General features: G+C 39.0%; 1 protein-coding gene across 1 annotated transcript in view; it reads right to left on the minus strand.

Moving 5' to 3' along the window:
* stat6 (signal transducer and activator of transcription 6, interleukin-4 induced) overlaps positions 1-14,572 on the minus strand; it is a 35,308-nt gene that overhangs the window by 5,715 nt on the left and 15,021 nt on the right. Inside the window, exons 8-18 of the mRNA XM_088292278.1 lie at positions 13,345-13,493; positions 9,486-9,602; positions 9,144-9,311; positions 6,815-6,902; positions 6,608-6,730; positions 6,377-6,469; positions 4,931-5,134; positions 2,473-2,567; positions 2,255-2,388; positions 212-367; positions 50-110 (exon numbers count right to left, since the gene is read on the minus strand). Coding sequence (XP_088148404.1) covers positions 50-110; positions 212-367; positions 2,255-2,388; positions 2,473-2,567; positions 4,931-5,134; positions 6,377-6,469; positions 6,608-6,730; positions 6,815-6,902; positions 9,144-9,311; positions 9,486-9,602; positions 13,345-13,493 — 1,388 coding nt within the window. The remainder of the gene's footprint in view (positions 1-49; positions 111-211; positions 368-2,254; positions 2,389-2,472; positions 2,568-4,930; positions 5,135-6,376; positions 6,470-6,607; positions 6,731-6,814; positions 6,903-9,143; positions 9,312-9,485; positions 9,603-13,344; positions 13,494-14,572) is intronic.

A 14,572-nucleotide genomic window follows, 5' to 3' on the forward strand; every position in this document is an offset into this window, starting at 1 on the left:
TCACATGAACTAATAATTGCTGGAGCTTTTAGGCAAAGCACTTTCTTACATGCCCACTTTTGTCTGGAGTGATACCGGGATGTAGCCACCGCTGGTGGATGTTTGGGGCTCTAAAAAAATAAATAAAATCACATTCAAATAAAGACACTCTGATGGTAACTTGTCAGTGTGGACAAAATGAAAAACAAAATACATGAGATGAGGCCATTACCTGAATAGTATTTTTTGAAAACGTCATGTTTTGGAAAGTCAGGGTAGAGAAATGTGATTTCATTGATGTCTCTGATGCGGTCGCCAAGGCTGCGGATGTCCAGATCTCTCTTGGTGAAGGGCTGGATATTCTTGATGATTTGTTTGTGATCACCCACTAGGGAAAGTAAAATCAAATGATTTCAACACTCATAACATGGAGCTGCAATTAAAACCAAAGTAAAACCTTTGGAATGACCAGGATTTACTCATTCAATGGTCATCAAATGTGATATGATCTCCATCCAAATCATAACAATAAACAAACCGAGCTTTCTCATGAAAACTCAATTATGTTTTCACGTTTTTACTAAACACAACATGGAAACGACACAGTGCATGGTGGAAAACTTTTGGTTGGGCTTCTTTTAGCAGCAATAACCTAACCAAATACTTTTTGTTATTGCAGATCAAATCTGCACAATGGTAAGGACGAATTTTGGACAGTTCCTCTTTGCAGAAGGGTTCCAATACGGCAATATTGTTTGTAGTCTTTCTTATATATAGACATTTCTATTCTAAGGTCCTATCCGAAGATTCAGTGCCGTTGTTGCTTTTTGTAACACTCCAAATCAACAAAAGTTCTCTTTTTTTCCCCTCTCCTATTTTAGCTCTATATTTGATAATAAACATATTGAACAACTCAAAATCAATCTCAGAAACATGTTTTATAACAATAAAATAAAAATTTAGTGCTTGAGAATTGTACATTCTTTTAATGCATAATATATCACATATGCAATAACAAATAATAAAATAAATGAAATATAATGCTACAATATTTAAAGCATTGGACTTTTTTGTAGTGATTAGACTAATTTTTCAGAATTTTATCGTCCTTGCTTTCTGGGATGTAAAGTCATTTACAGATATGGGCGTTTCATCCCAGGGACGAAACGCTTTTTAAAGACTAAGGACTTAGCAAGGACAAAAGTGGGTTTTCGTCCATCCCTGTAATCGAACCGCGTGTACAGAATTCAAATATTTGCACTCGGTGCAGAATGAAATCTTGTAATGCTGTTGCGTGTACTTGCCTTTTAACTGAGGGTTCAACTGAGACAGAGAGAGAGAGAGAGAGAGAGAGAGAGAGAGCCAGCAAAACTCAGTGGGCAAAAAACACAGATGCGATATGAGCAGCTGTGTGAAGAAGCAATTAAGAGTCAAAATAAGCATCTTAAGTTGGTGCTTAATTTGAGAAAAGGGATGCAGTGCAATAAATACTGTACATCTCTACTGTGCGACCTCGGTCAAAGCTCATCTGTGAATTTGCCTTGAGAGTACCCCATCTAATAACGTGGAGACCTGCGGATAGTCGTCAAAGCAGCTAACCTGCTGTTATTATTAATGGAGAGTGATGTCAATAATGGGATTTCCTTTCAAATATTTTTGCACCGATCCCACAACAGCTGAGAAGCACATGATCGGCATTCAGGTCCGATCGGATCGGCACATCCCTACTCCACATATGCAAACACTTTCCAACAATCTACAAAAGCTGAGCTATATGAAGACGAATCATGAGGTTGAAACCTCTTTGCTATTTTAATTTCAATCAATGGTCAATCACGTCACATAATCAAATCAATGGGAAGATATTTACTGTTGGGAAATTGAAATTCTGAGCATTTAGATGATTTTAAATTAAAAAAGGTATCTAAATGAGTAATTGAATCAAAAATAATTCTCCATTAATTTGATAAATGGTTTGTTGTCAAAACCATGCAGAAATCCAGTTAATTTAAAATCGTTCACATACTTTTTCTTACAACTGTCTACCAGATGATTCCAAGAAGTGGATTCTGACCCAGAGCCATTACAAGAGCGTTCTGACCAATGCTTAAAACTGAACCTGGAGCTGGTTAAGTTCTGCTAAAATATTAGAAAGACCTCACCTCAGATTAGGTTGTAGTGCAGTTATAGACAGCAATTATAAATGTTGTTCAAGCCAACATTATTGTCTTTGGAAAGGTTACATTTTTGAAACAGCACCACAGCCCATACTTACTCTCTGATGCAGCCACATAAGCGATGGTGATGCCACCGATCTCAGAGTCGCTAAAGCGCAGCAAAAAGGTTCCATTGGGCCTCTCTTTGAGAATCAGGTGTAGATGCTGCTTACCAATGAAACCAAATATGAGCCTTGGGGAGAAAGGCAGAGTGTGTTAGTAATTACTAACGGCATGTTGCTACCATTTACTGCAAAAAGAAGAAGCGTCTTCACACCCATCACTCCAGTATGTCCTGAGGTGTTTTTTGGTCAGGTCCATCACTCCCTCAAACCACTGCCAGAACGTAAAGAGTCGACCGGGGAGCACTTCCTGTAAGATTGACAACCCGGCACACCCACAATTGCATGTGGCCAAATGTGTTTTGGGTATTCTGGGACAGGAATATTCAAATAACACATTGTACATGCTTGATTCATAAATCCTAAGAAATCCCAGTCTTCAAATAGCATATCTAAAGGCAGGTGTGAAAACAGTGAGCGCAGTCAAAATGACGGGCAGCAAGGACAACTTTTTGGCTTGTGGAGACATTTTTGAAATGCCAGGAACACAAATTATTGCGACATATCATCTATTCAGCAATGCAATTTTAAAGTTTCTGAATAATTGAAGGACTGACAGAAAGGAATCACGCCACATCACCGGACAAAACAAATTTCAACTCTGCATTTCCTTGCGTTTGGGTCATTTGAACTTAGCACACTGACAATTGCCCCACAACGACCTGGTGGCATATATTACAGCCACTGGAGGCTTTAAGATGATATATTTTCATAGCATGTAGGGAGGGATCTGTAGGCATAATATTGGGGATGTAGAGGTATGCCATTCAATATACATGTGCTTTTTAGCAGACATGTTTTTCTGATTTTTAAGCCTCATTTTATCAACTGCATATCTTTGATCCTTCAAATTTGGCAGGTTTGATAACACCCTTCTCTGTTATGACAAAATCCTATTTATTTTCACTTTACAGGAAACTTTGACATGTTTTGTCAGCATCAGTGTTATCCCCTATGTTCTGGTAACACTGCAAATCTAAATCGCATATGCATAAACGCATCTCAGTATTATGTTGTCTTTTAGTATTTAGTTGCTCTTGCGCACCTAAAGAAATTACCGTATTTTTACGGCCAAAAGACGCGCCGTATCAAAGGGCGCAGTACCAGTTGAGGGTGCTATTTCTGTATTTGATACATAGATAGAACGCACCGCAACATTGGGCGCAAACAGAACCGAGCAACCGAGCAGTCGTGCTAGCTGCTCAGTCGCGCTAGCGTGTTTTTAAAATGGCAGCGGGAGTTCGGTGGTACTTTATTTTAGCTTTTAACAACGTGCTGAAGTTGTCCTCATCCAAAAATGCACCAAGTCCTTGTCTTCTGTATCCAAGATAAACAGCTGGACACGTTCTCCACCAAACACGAGAGTCATTATGAGTCTGCCTCGCCGTCTCATTGCCGCGCAGCCCCTCAGATGGGATGCCGACACAATGCCGGTGTGAGCAAGTCACTAATCAACAAACGATGTGTGGTCACGGTGTTACATCAAAACTAAAACTATCACCCCAAATCAACTGAATAGCATAAGAGTGTAGGCCCAGCAAAATTCCGCCTCCCAGCCTACCATACAATACCTTAGTTTACATGCATGCACACTAAAACAGAAGATAGCATGGCTAGCGTGGCTAGCTGTTTTTAAAAAGGCAACAGGAGCAAAACTGAGTTTGGTTGTATTTTATTGAACTATTTAACAATGTACTCACATTATTATTAATCAGTCATCATCCACAAATCCATCAAAAGCGTCTTCTGTATCAGAAATAAACAGCAGGGCAAGTTCTCCCACAAACACGCCAGGTTCCCTCTCGTCATTGTCAGATTCCCCGTGTCGCTGCTGCGTGCGGCTCCTCATGAAGCCGGCTTTTGCGAAAGACTTAACAACAGAGCTAGCAGACACGTTTGCACTTAGTGCACTTGGTCCACATAATGGGCGCTCCGCCTCAAAAGGCGCCCTGGCTTTTTTGGATGAGTTTCAGGACTTTAAAGTGCGCCTTATGGCTGCGAAAATACGGTAATTTGTGCACACAAAAGATACAGTGATAAATATTGTACACTTTGTCAGTCATCACTGTAGCTTGTACACTATGTGCGCACTTCATTTTGATGGTATTTCTAACTCACATTTTAGGTATACTTTTGCTACCATTTACGCTGACTTAAAAAAAGTATTCAAAATAAATACAGTGACTAAATTGACACACCACTTTTTCCTCAGTCTATTATTGCAACTTTATGAGCAAACGTGTATTTTTAAATAAATTAAGATTCTGGGCGGTCTAGATTCTAATTCCAGCTAAGGCTCTCCTGCATTAGGTTTTCAACTTCTCCCCTTGCTTGAATTGCTTTTCTTTGAGTGCTCTGACTTCCTCCCACATTCCAAAAACATGTATGCTAGCTTCACTGAATTGAATGCCTGCCACTCAAAGTCTGCTAGAATAGACTCCAGCTCACCTGCAACTCTGAAGTAGTAGTTAATGAATAAATTCCCTTCTTTGATATTTGCATGTCTCTACACATTTCCCCTACTTCACTTTCTTGATGTTTGTAGCTGAGTATATTATCATACAATCACTGTAATATTATGCTGAGCACGTGTGTAGGCGTGCGTGTGTGTACCTTGTTGAACTGAGCCCAGGACACCATCATGTTGCTGAAGTCATCTGTGAAGTCTGGTTTGTCAAATATCTTCTGGGCCAGGAAGTGTTGATTGTAGTTGTCGAGGTTGTGATGCGTCTGGACCTCTGAGGTGAATTTACTGTTGAGAGTGTTGCACATGAGCTTCCAGGGCACACGCTCGGGCACCACAAATGGCACTCTCTCCTGACAACATCAACAGAGGCATCAGTGAATGTTAACTAGCTCCATTTTGAGCATGATGTTGACCATGAGCAATAAATAAAGGGAACAACATTCAAACATTTTTTGGAGTTGGAACAGTCATCATGTTTGACATCATCAGTGCACTTGACCTAATTCCAGCCACCACACGTGGATGACAGAGCAAAAGTTTTATTTGCCATGGCCTCAAATGGCAGCACCTGTTTTTTCAAACTATTAACAACATTTTGTGAATAAAATACTTTTTGGGTTTGGATCTGTAATAAGTGTGGGTGTATTGTATTTAGATTTTGAAAATTTTATAACCGCTAGTCAATTAAGGGGGCAGAGAACACCACAGTTAGTAAATAAATAAATGGGCATAAAACATGGGTTATTGAGATCAGTTGTTAGAGTTGAGGAGGAGAATTTCAGTTCATCTATTTGTGTTGCTTGAACGTTTATTTCCTCTCATTTGTCATTAAGAGTATATATATTTTTAAATATATTTATCTTAGATTCCTGCCTATTCATGTAATACAATTCCTGTTATAAAAATAACGGTTTGATGTCTCACTTGGCCCACCAGTATGTGTGCCTCTAACAGTCTGTTGTTTATACTTGGTCTAGATTTTAGACACAGCTGACTGAACAACCAACATCTTTTGTAACATTGCATGATGATTTACCTCCAAAGTTTGATAACCTTCTCTTTTGTTTCAATTAACATCGCTTGCGTTGGAGCCATGATTCACGTCAGAGCAGCTGGTGCAACAGCTCTTAACTGCAGACTAACGAGCAGATCTAATCGGATGCAGGTGTTGATTTGGGATGGTTGCATTAATTTAATCAGAATTAATTTATTTCATACTTTTAAAATTTTTATTTTATTTTATTTTTTTACCTCAGCTTGGTCTAAAACTACACTTCAGTGTTTCTTAAAGCCAGAAAGTTGGCTTTAGTTTAGTGTCATGATTGTGATTTGCTTTTTTCAAAAATTTAAAAAACTGAATTAACATTCTCTGAGACTGGGGATTCCATATTTTTTTTTTTTTTACCAGAGGTTCTATGATTATCACATGACAAAAAACTGCATATTTCGTGAAAAACGATTTGGATTCTAGAGTGAATAGAATTGATGTAAAAGGTAAATGTTTCACTGGAACTTTGGCTGTTAGCAAAGAATGGATTGTGGTGCAACTTTTAACTAGAACGGTACGGCAAAAAAGTTGAAGTTTCTCTTACTGGCTCGGAAAAAGCACAATCCCAAATGATGGTGGCCAGAGCATTGTTGTCTTGGCTGCCGTGGACAATGACGACGAGTGGTAAAGAGATCATCTGTAATGACACAGAAATTCATCGTGGGACATTTACACTGTCCCTGCTTGATTAACGTTTACTGGAGTCTACATTTCATCGAAGTAGCCAGTACAGCTGAATCAGTAAAATGCTGCAAAGCACATTTAAAAAGCAAACCTGGATTTTATAGGGAGTGTCACAGCCTGTGATGGTTATCTCTGTTGAAAAGAGGAGGGCAAACTTTTCCTCAGTCACAGACTCAGAACCCTTTCTGTCGGCTCTCTTGATCTTTTTGATAGACTGTTACATACAAGTTTAAATTTCAAGTTGTTACCAGTGTGCACTCATTTCAAAAGTGTACACTAAGTGGCGCATAGTACATACCATGTTCCTGAAGGTGGCACAGGTGCTCTTGCTAGCAGTGTTATGTTCTAGGATGGCTGTGTTATTGATCACTGCTTGAACATCGTCACTGCAGATAATAACACGTCATGAGTTTCCTGACCTCCAAAGCTCCTGAATGTATTGATTAACGTCCAGGATAGCAATATTGATTTGTTCTTTCATTTGCCATAAATGACAATTTGAATTAAACAGGCACAGAATCAGAACAGTGATTGAGAAGTACAAAGAAAATACATAATCCGACATGCTCTACAAAAAAGGAAGTGACTGTCCACTTAGAAGTGAAGAGTCAAACAACCAATCAACTCTTATTGTTTTGTACCATCATGTTAGAAAATGAGTATCCCTGTCTGTTGACACAACTTTCACGATTAATGATGACAGGCACCGACAACCAACGCTCCAAAGAGGAAAAATCACCCTCAAACAAGTATCGACAACATTTTATTTTTTCCAGATGATCTATAATACGGGTATGGGAAATAATGATGATCTCATTTCCGCTATGTTAAGCACTTTGTTGCAGCTGCAGCTGTTGTGAAATACAACATATAAATCAAGTTGTATTGTATTGTATAATTTACACGCAAATTCACTAACACTCAACGTGAAAGCTGGACTTGTTTAGTTGAACAAAAAGCTGGTATTCTCTTGTATGAGTGACAACAGGAGGCTACACAATTTTATTAATTTTTAATTTATTCCCGGAAGAGCTGGCAGAGATGACCAAAGATCATTTATTACCCTACACGCAACACCGTACATTAAATGAGGAACGATGCTTTGGAATTCGAGGAAGAGGATTTTGTCACACACGAGTCGGCCGAAGTCGGCATTGTCAACCTTACATGATTGAGCCGATCAGGACGTAGGAACTGGTTAGCGTAAACGAAAGTGAAAGTGATGACTGTGATGCTACTGAAGAGCATATATATATATATATATATATATATATATATATATATTTGCTTGATCAACCTCAACTCTGTAGCATTAATACCTTTAGAGACACGAACAGGCCGAACTGTGCATGTGGGATTCATAATAATGCGTCGCCCCTACATGATTACAACGTGGCGACAATCTTGAGCTGCATTTTCCTTGAATGAAAATTGTAGGATGTGTGTCATATGCACAGTAGAACGTTTGTACCCAAGCGAAGAACACATAACCGCACTCCACAGTAGCCACTAAATTGTTCGGCTACTGTGATGTCAGAGCTCCGGAAATACTCGAAGATGAGAAGGCGCAAGATTCAAACTGCAGACGACACATTCTGAATTGTATATAGTGATTTAACTGCTGTCTACCAATGATCTAGTAACTTTTTAATTGCCGTACAGTTATGTATTGTAAAGAGCATCTCGACTTCTCAAGAAAAAAAACTTTTCAATCTTTGGTCTCAGATCTTTACCTTTGTTGAAACATTTCTTGAAAATGTTTCTGATTTGCATCATGTTTATTGTTTTAAAATTATTATTATCCATTTTTGACAAAATGCATCTTTCTTGTAAAATTCTAACAAAGATCAGGGAGCTACCAGGGTCATCAGCATGTCTTATAACGTTAAATGAAAACTTAAACAATAGCTCCATATAGTTTTCAACAGGAAATAAAGTTCTCCCAAATTTAATATTGATGGAAACGTTAAAATTTCACTTACTTTTCAAACAAAAACAAAAAGGTGCAGGGTATTTCCAGGGTCAGCGGAAAAATTTAATTTGTATTGACATATCGTATGTTTATACAACGAAAAGTTCCTATAATTAACAACATTTTAAATACATTTATTATCGGCCATCAGATTTTTACGAAAGGCGATGTCGATATTCATCAAAATACCAAACATTGGCACCGATAATCGATTTATCCCTAATCAATATGTAACTGTGAGAGTATGTAAATAGTTTGTGTATTTTTAATCATGTTTTTTATACACTATTTGTATCAATGATAATTACACACACACTCACAGACACGCACATCATTGCTTCAGCACACATGCGCACACCCACACGCTTGTTTGGGTTTCACTTTCCATAGGTTTCGTTTTTCTTTGAATAAAGTCCAGAGGGATGGGCGAAGAAGTCAGTGAGAGTGCGGGAGAGTGAACTGGCAAGACGTCTACTTCACTTCCTGGCTTCTCCTCCCATCCGCGATGGAGAAAAGACAAAACCTTCCCTGGTTATTCCTCTGGTTCTCAGCATTTAATTCAGTCTAATGAAGGCGTCAGGACCTTTTAAACCTGACAGTAACATTATGTCACATATTTAGTTTCGCGTATATGAATACATTATGAGTTACTCACCTGGGTGTGATGTTCAGGCTCCTGGCCTGGAGTTCATTAATGATTTGTGCCTTTAACACCACAGGCTTTCCGGGTGCTACTTTCTCACCCAGAAGATAGCGCACAGTTGTGGAGAACTTAGACTGTGTCTTAATAACCTGAGGCGGCTGCTTGTCCACCACAAGAGAGCTGGAGGGAGAAATTAAACACAAGATCAAAGTAAAAACATGTGAGTTTGACACAAAGGTGTTCCCTTCATAATATGTCTATTCCTGTTGTCACAACTGTTAGCGCTACACATCATCATCCCGAACAAGCTGTGACTGAATATTTTGTCTGGCACGTAAGATAACTAAAATTTACCTTTGAACCAGAAGTTGCAGAAGTTGTCGTAGCCTTTCTTGCAACTCTGGGATTGGTTCCACGATCAGCATTAATTCCTGTCTCAGATTCCCATTCACCCCAAGAAGCTGCTCACACCTGACACATGAGCACACAAGCAACAATAATCTCAACAATTTTCAGGATTTTTGTCAGGTTCAATCACCTAAGTATTCACTGAACATAGGCAAAATGAATGGAAGGAAGACAAGAGTTGATCTTTTACTCGCGAGGAGAACGAACTGAGGTGTGCTCAGTTACATCTCCAACTTCGTTCTGGCGCACGCTCCGCTGAGCCCTCTATTTTATTAGGGAAGTCCCTAACAATACAATGTATTTGCACTAAGGGATGAAGGGGGGGAGCACCAGCAGGAATATGTAAACATCTCAGACACAAGAGGAAAGACAGACATTAATGGCAGTCATCCACTGATTGAAAAGGCAGATATGCCCTTTTATTGCTCTGGTACTAAAGTCTCAGTCCTTTTGTTTCAGAGGTGTGTCTCGGGCACACTCCTTTGATGTTGCAGACGTTGATGCAGTCCTCAGGCATCCCTCTCTCTGTGAAGTCTTCTCATCCATATGGTCAAACATAGGTCACGCTGTGGAACAATTCTTTTGCAATACTAATAGAGTAAAATATGGGATAAAATATATCTTCAACCTAACAATTTTGATGTGTTATAAGACCATGATAAGTGACCCCCCATATCTGTGAAGTGACAGGTCGAAAAGCCCTGTAGAACCCCTCGACTAAATGCATCACAAGTCAGGAGATCAAAGAAAACAAAACTAGCTCCGCGTTCACTCACCAACAAGTCAAGGAAGATAAAAAAAGACAACGCCAAGCTTCGAGCAGCCTTGACGATGCTCACAATAAAGATAGAAGGGGAACGATAACAAATGCTGTACAAGACAAAACTTTTTAAATTCAATCAGAATTCCTCAGTTTGTTGCATGTAACAGCAGACAAAGAAGAGTCAATTATAGAAGTGGCATCTTCATTTGTCATATACACACATACACGAATTTTTGATTTCTGCATTTGATCCATTAGAGCAGTGGACACAAACATGTTCAGAGTGAGGGACTACTGAAGCAAGCAGCAAGCAGCAAGCAGTTCTAGGAACAGTACTTTGCCAAAGGAATCGCGCACCTTGACCTTTTTGACCTTATGTCATGTTTCAAACAACAAGATAGAAATTTTTTTTTTTTTTGTGATGAATCAACACAGAGCGGGACTGAATCGTGAGCTAGAACATTATTATTATTTTTTTTAATTTAAGTGAAAAGTAGGACTTGCAGAATTAATCACCTCCCTGAGTTAATGTTTGTAGAAGCACCTTTTGCTGCAATTAGAGTAGCAGGCCTTTTGGAGTAGACATTGAGATTCTTCCGTTTTCAATAGCAGTTTTCAAAGCTTTCCACCGATTTTCAATTGGATTCAGGTCCGGACTTTGCTTTTCTAACACCTGGATATGTTTAGTTTTTCAGCCATTCCATTGTAGATTTTGCTTTATGTTTAGGATCACTTCATCCCAGTTTCGGGTAATTTGCATAATTCAACAGGTTTTCTTCCAAAATGGCGTTGTGTCTGTCTCCATCCATCTTTCCTGTCCCTGCTAAGGAAAAGCAAACTCAGACCACGATGTTGCCATCACCATGTTTGACAGCGGGGATAATGTGTTCAGGGTGAAGTGAAGTGTAACAGTGGCTTGTGAAAGTTTTATACCCCCTTGAACTTTTTGCGCGTTCGTCACGTTTTACCCTTCAAACATAAAGATATAAAAGTGGATTTTTTTTTTGTGACGGATCAACACCAAAAGGGACACAATCATGACGCGGAACAAAATTCATATGATATTTTAAACTTTGTTTAGAAATAAAAAAAATGGAAAAAGAAGGACTTATTCGCAACCATTTCAACACTAATATAGGATCTCACTTGGACGTAGACGTCTAAATTACTTTCACTGCAAATTAAATCAAAACTTAACACAGAACTGTTTAAGTGTACGCCGCTAATAGTGACGCTTAACTCGTCATTCACACATATATCTCCATTCAGCTAATTCAACAATTACCAACAAGAACCTTCCCAAATTTGGCTTTTGAGCTTCATTCATTCATTGGAGAGCAGAGGTGCCCAACTCACCCAGAGCAACACCAGTATCGGGACCACGTTACTCGACAAAGTGATTACAATTACTTTACAAAGAAGAACCAGACAAGGATGTCCACTTTCATCCATGCTATTAGCATTTGAAAAAAATCCCATACGTAGCCAATCTAGGACCACATATGAAAGTGGCCCAAGTGCAAAATTTGAGAAAAAAAATCGAATTGAGCTGGTCAGACCCCCCAAAAAATACAGGTTTCATATGGGCAAAAAAAATCTGATCTGAGTCGAATTTGCCTGCAGTGTGAACCTAAAATGTCGGACGAGGCAAGGCCATCGTAAAATCAAAATGACGTACGTCGAACACATCATAACTCGAGGACTTCTTGTACTGTATGTTAGAGAACTCGTACAAAATGTATATTGCTTTGCTGTATTAAAGCACAAAATTAATTTACCGTATATGCAAATTCTATTTGTAAGTTGTTGTTCATTTCGGAACATGTTAAATATCCCAATATCGAAGCGCAATATTCAACACCCATATCACAATTTTTTTTTCCAATATCGTGCAGCCCTACTCTGAACAAACCAGTGTTTCCGATTACCTCTGCAACATTATAGCTTTAGTCTAGTCTCTCACAACATGTAAAAAAGTCGGACACATACTCAAGCTCACGTTCTTCATTAGCCCTAAAAGTCTTGACATTTAATTTGTTGATGTTAAAGATCTGTCTTTTTCAGATCATTCCTATATGCTCTTAGAATACAAATAATCCAAAAAGTTCAGACAAACACTGCCTGTCCAAAAAAAATAAATAACATGAATGAGAACACAAGCAGGGCAGCATGGTGACCGACTGGTTAGCACGTCCGGTTCCCAGTACAGAGGTGCAGTGTTCAATTCAGGGCTCCAACCTTCCTGGGTGGAGTTTGCCTGCTCTCCCTGTGCCTGCGTGCGTTTTCTCCGGGTACTCCGATTTCCTCCCATATTTGAAGGACATGCATGGTAGGTTAATTGGACGCTCTAAATTGCCCCTAGGTGTGAGTGTGAGAGTGTGTAGTTGTTCGTCTTCGTGTGCTCTGCGATTGGCTGGACACCAGTTGATGGCGTACCCCGCTTACTGCTCGAAGACAGTTGGGATAAGCTCCAGCATGCCAGCGACGCATGTGAAGAGAAGCAGCTCAGCTAATGGATGGATGCAGAACACAAGCATGGATGGGCCACCAACTGTGAGTGCAGATGCTGGTGATGATCTCTTGCATAAATACACCAAGAAAATCTCAAATGTCCTGTATTGCTTCTATTAAAACAAAACAATTTCATGCCGACCTCAAACACATTAGAGGTGCACTATGAATATAATGATTTTGAAATCAAAGCGCAGGAAAGCAGAGTGCAAGTGGAGAAAGAGGGTTGTGGGTTCAATCCCCGGTCCTTGTGACCATGTCAAAGTGTTTGAGCAGTAAACTGAACCCCTGGTTGCTCCTGATGCTGTGTCATCTGAAGGTGAATGAGGCATCAGTGTTGAAGCGTTTTGAGTGCCTTGTAAGTGGGAAAGCGCGATACAAGTGGAAGCCTATGAGAACCCATTGAACGTGATTCCTAGTTATTATCAAGCTAATATGGCTTTCAACTATAGGTGCGCCATGATACAACATCAGTATTAGCCGGTTTCAAGACGATTGGAGCAGTCAGCAGTAATAAAGGTGATGTCCTACCACATCTGCAGGACGTTGAGGTTGTCATCAAAAGGATGTCCGATGGTTGCCTTGTACTGTTCCCACCTCCAGGCCTTCAGTCTGTTGAGGAGTTGGGCCTGACACTGGTCCAGACAGTCCACACACTCACTGAGCAACTGAAAACGCTTCTGTAACAATCCAATATGGTACAATGACACAGGTGGTTTGCATATTTACACATCTTGACTCGAGCCTTAAATGGACACGGGTTACTATAGGCTATAGATGTAATTTTGAAACAACAGTGCAGCATTATCTCTAAAATCCATTAAAAAAAAAGGGTGACCCCCAAAATTGATGTTGATTAATTTTATAAACCGTATCTGGGTTTTCTGATCTTTCCTGTACAATCTCTTCCTATTTCACTGGTTAAGCCATTATATTTGTTGTTTATGTGCAAGAAAAAACATGTTTTAGTAAAAAAAAAAAAGTTGATTAAAATAGTATAGTGAGTTCCAGGTTCACAGCCCTGATTTTCTGTATTTTTTCATCCAGGCAAATTCAGGAAAAACAGTACTGTGTTTTAGCACAGCCTGGTTTTTATTAGGGCAAAACAATTTAGGAAAATCTCATTGTGTTTTCTTTTCCCTCAAAATCACAATTGTGATTAATTTGAATTTTTTTTCAAGTTCCTTTTCTCATAAATTTTTCAACAATCTTTATTACACCAAACAATATCAGATCTATTTTACATTATGTGATACTAATAAAAAGGCAAACGGAGCATTTATTAATATGAAAGTGTTTTCATCGTCCTACAATTATAGGTATAAACTTAGTAAATACTTTAACGTGCAGTTTGGTCATAATTCTACCGAACAGGTGTGGTGGAAACTGGGCTGGGTAATATGGACAAAATTTCACCATGCCAGGTAATCTTATTAACAATACAATAACAATATAACTATGGGTTGAGTGAATATTAAGCATTTTTTTCAAGAAGAAGCAAATGGGATGTGGAGTTTTCAATTACAATTTACAGACAGTTCTCATCATTAACGAAGTCATCAATACATAATAATTAAAAAAAAACAACAAAACAATTAAATTCATATTGTTCAGCAAACTGCTTGAACGATAAATCATTTTATGATTCAACAGATGTGTTAATTGTATTTGTGTGCATGTGTTAACTGCATTAACGTGTGTGTTGTTTTGTACCAAATTGCCCATGCACGTGTGGCTTGAGGCATGACGGAGTGTGAGT

Source organism: Idiotropiscis lumnitzeri, chromosome 3, assembly GCF_059441095.1.
Source record: "Idiotropiscis lumnitzeri isolate Australia: NSW breed Sydney's pygmy pipehorse chromosome 3, RoL_Ilum_1.0, whole genome shotgun sequence".
In the NCBI taxonomy this organism is placed as follows: domain Eukaryota; kingdom Metazoa; phylum Chordata; class Actinopteri; order Syngnathiformes; family Syngnathidae; genus Idiotropiscis; species Idiotropiscis lumnitzeri.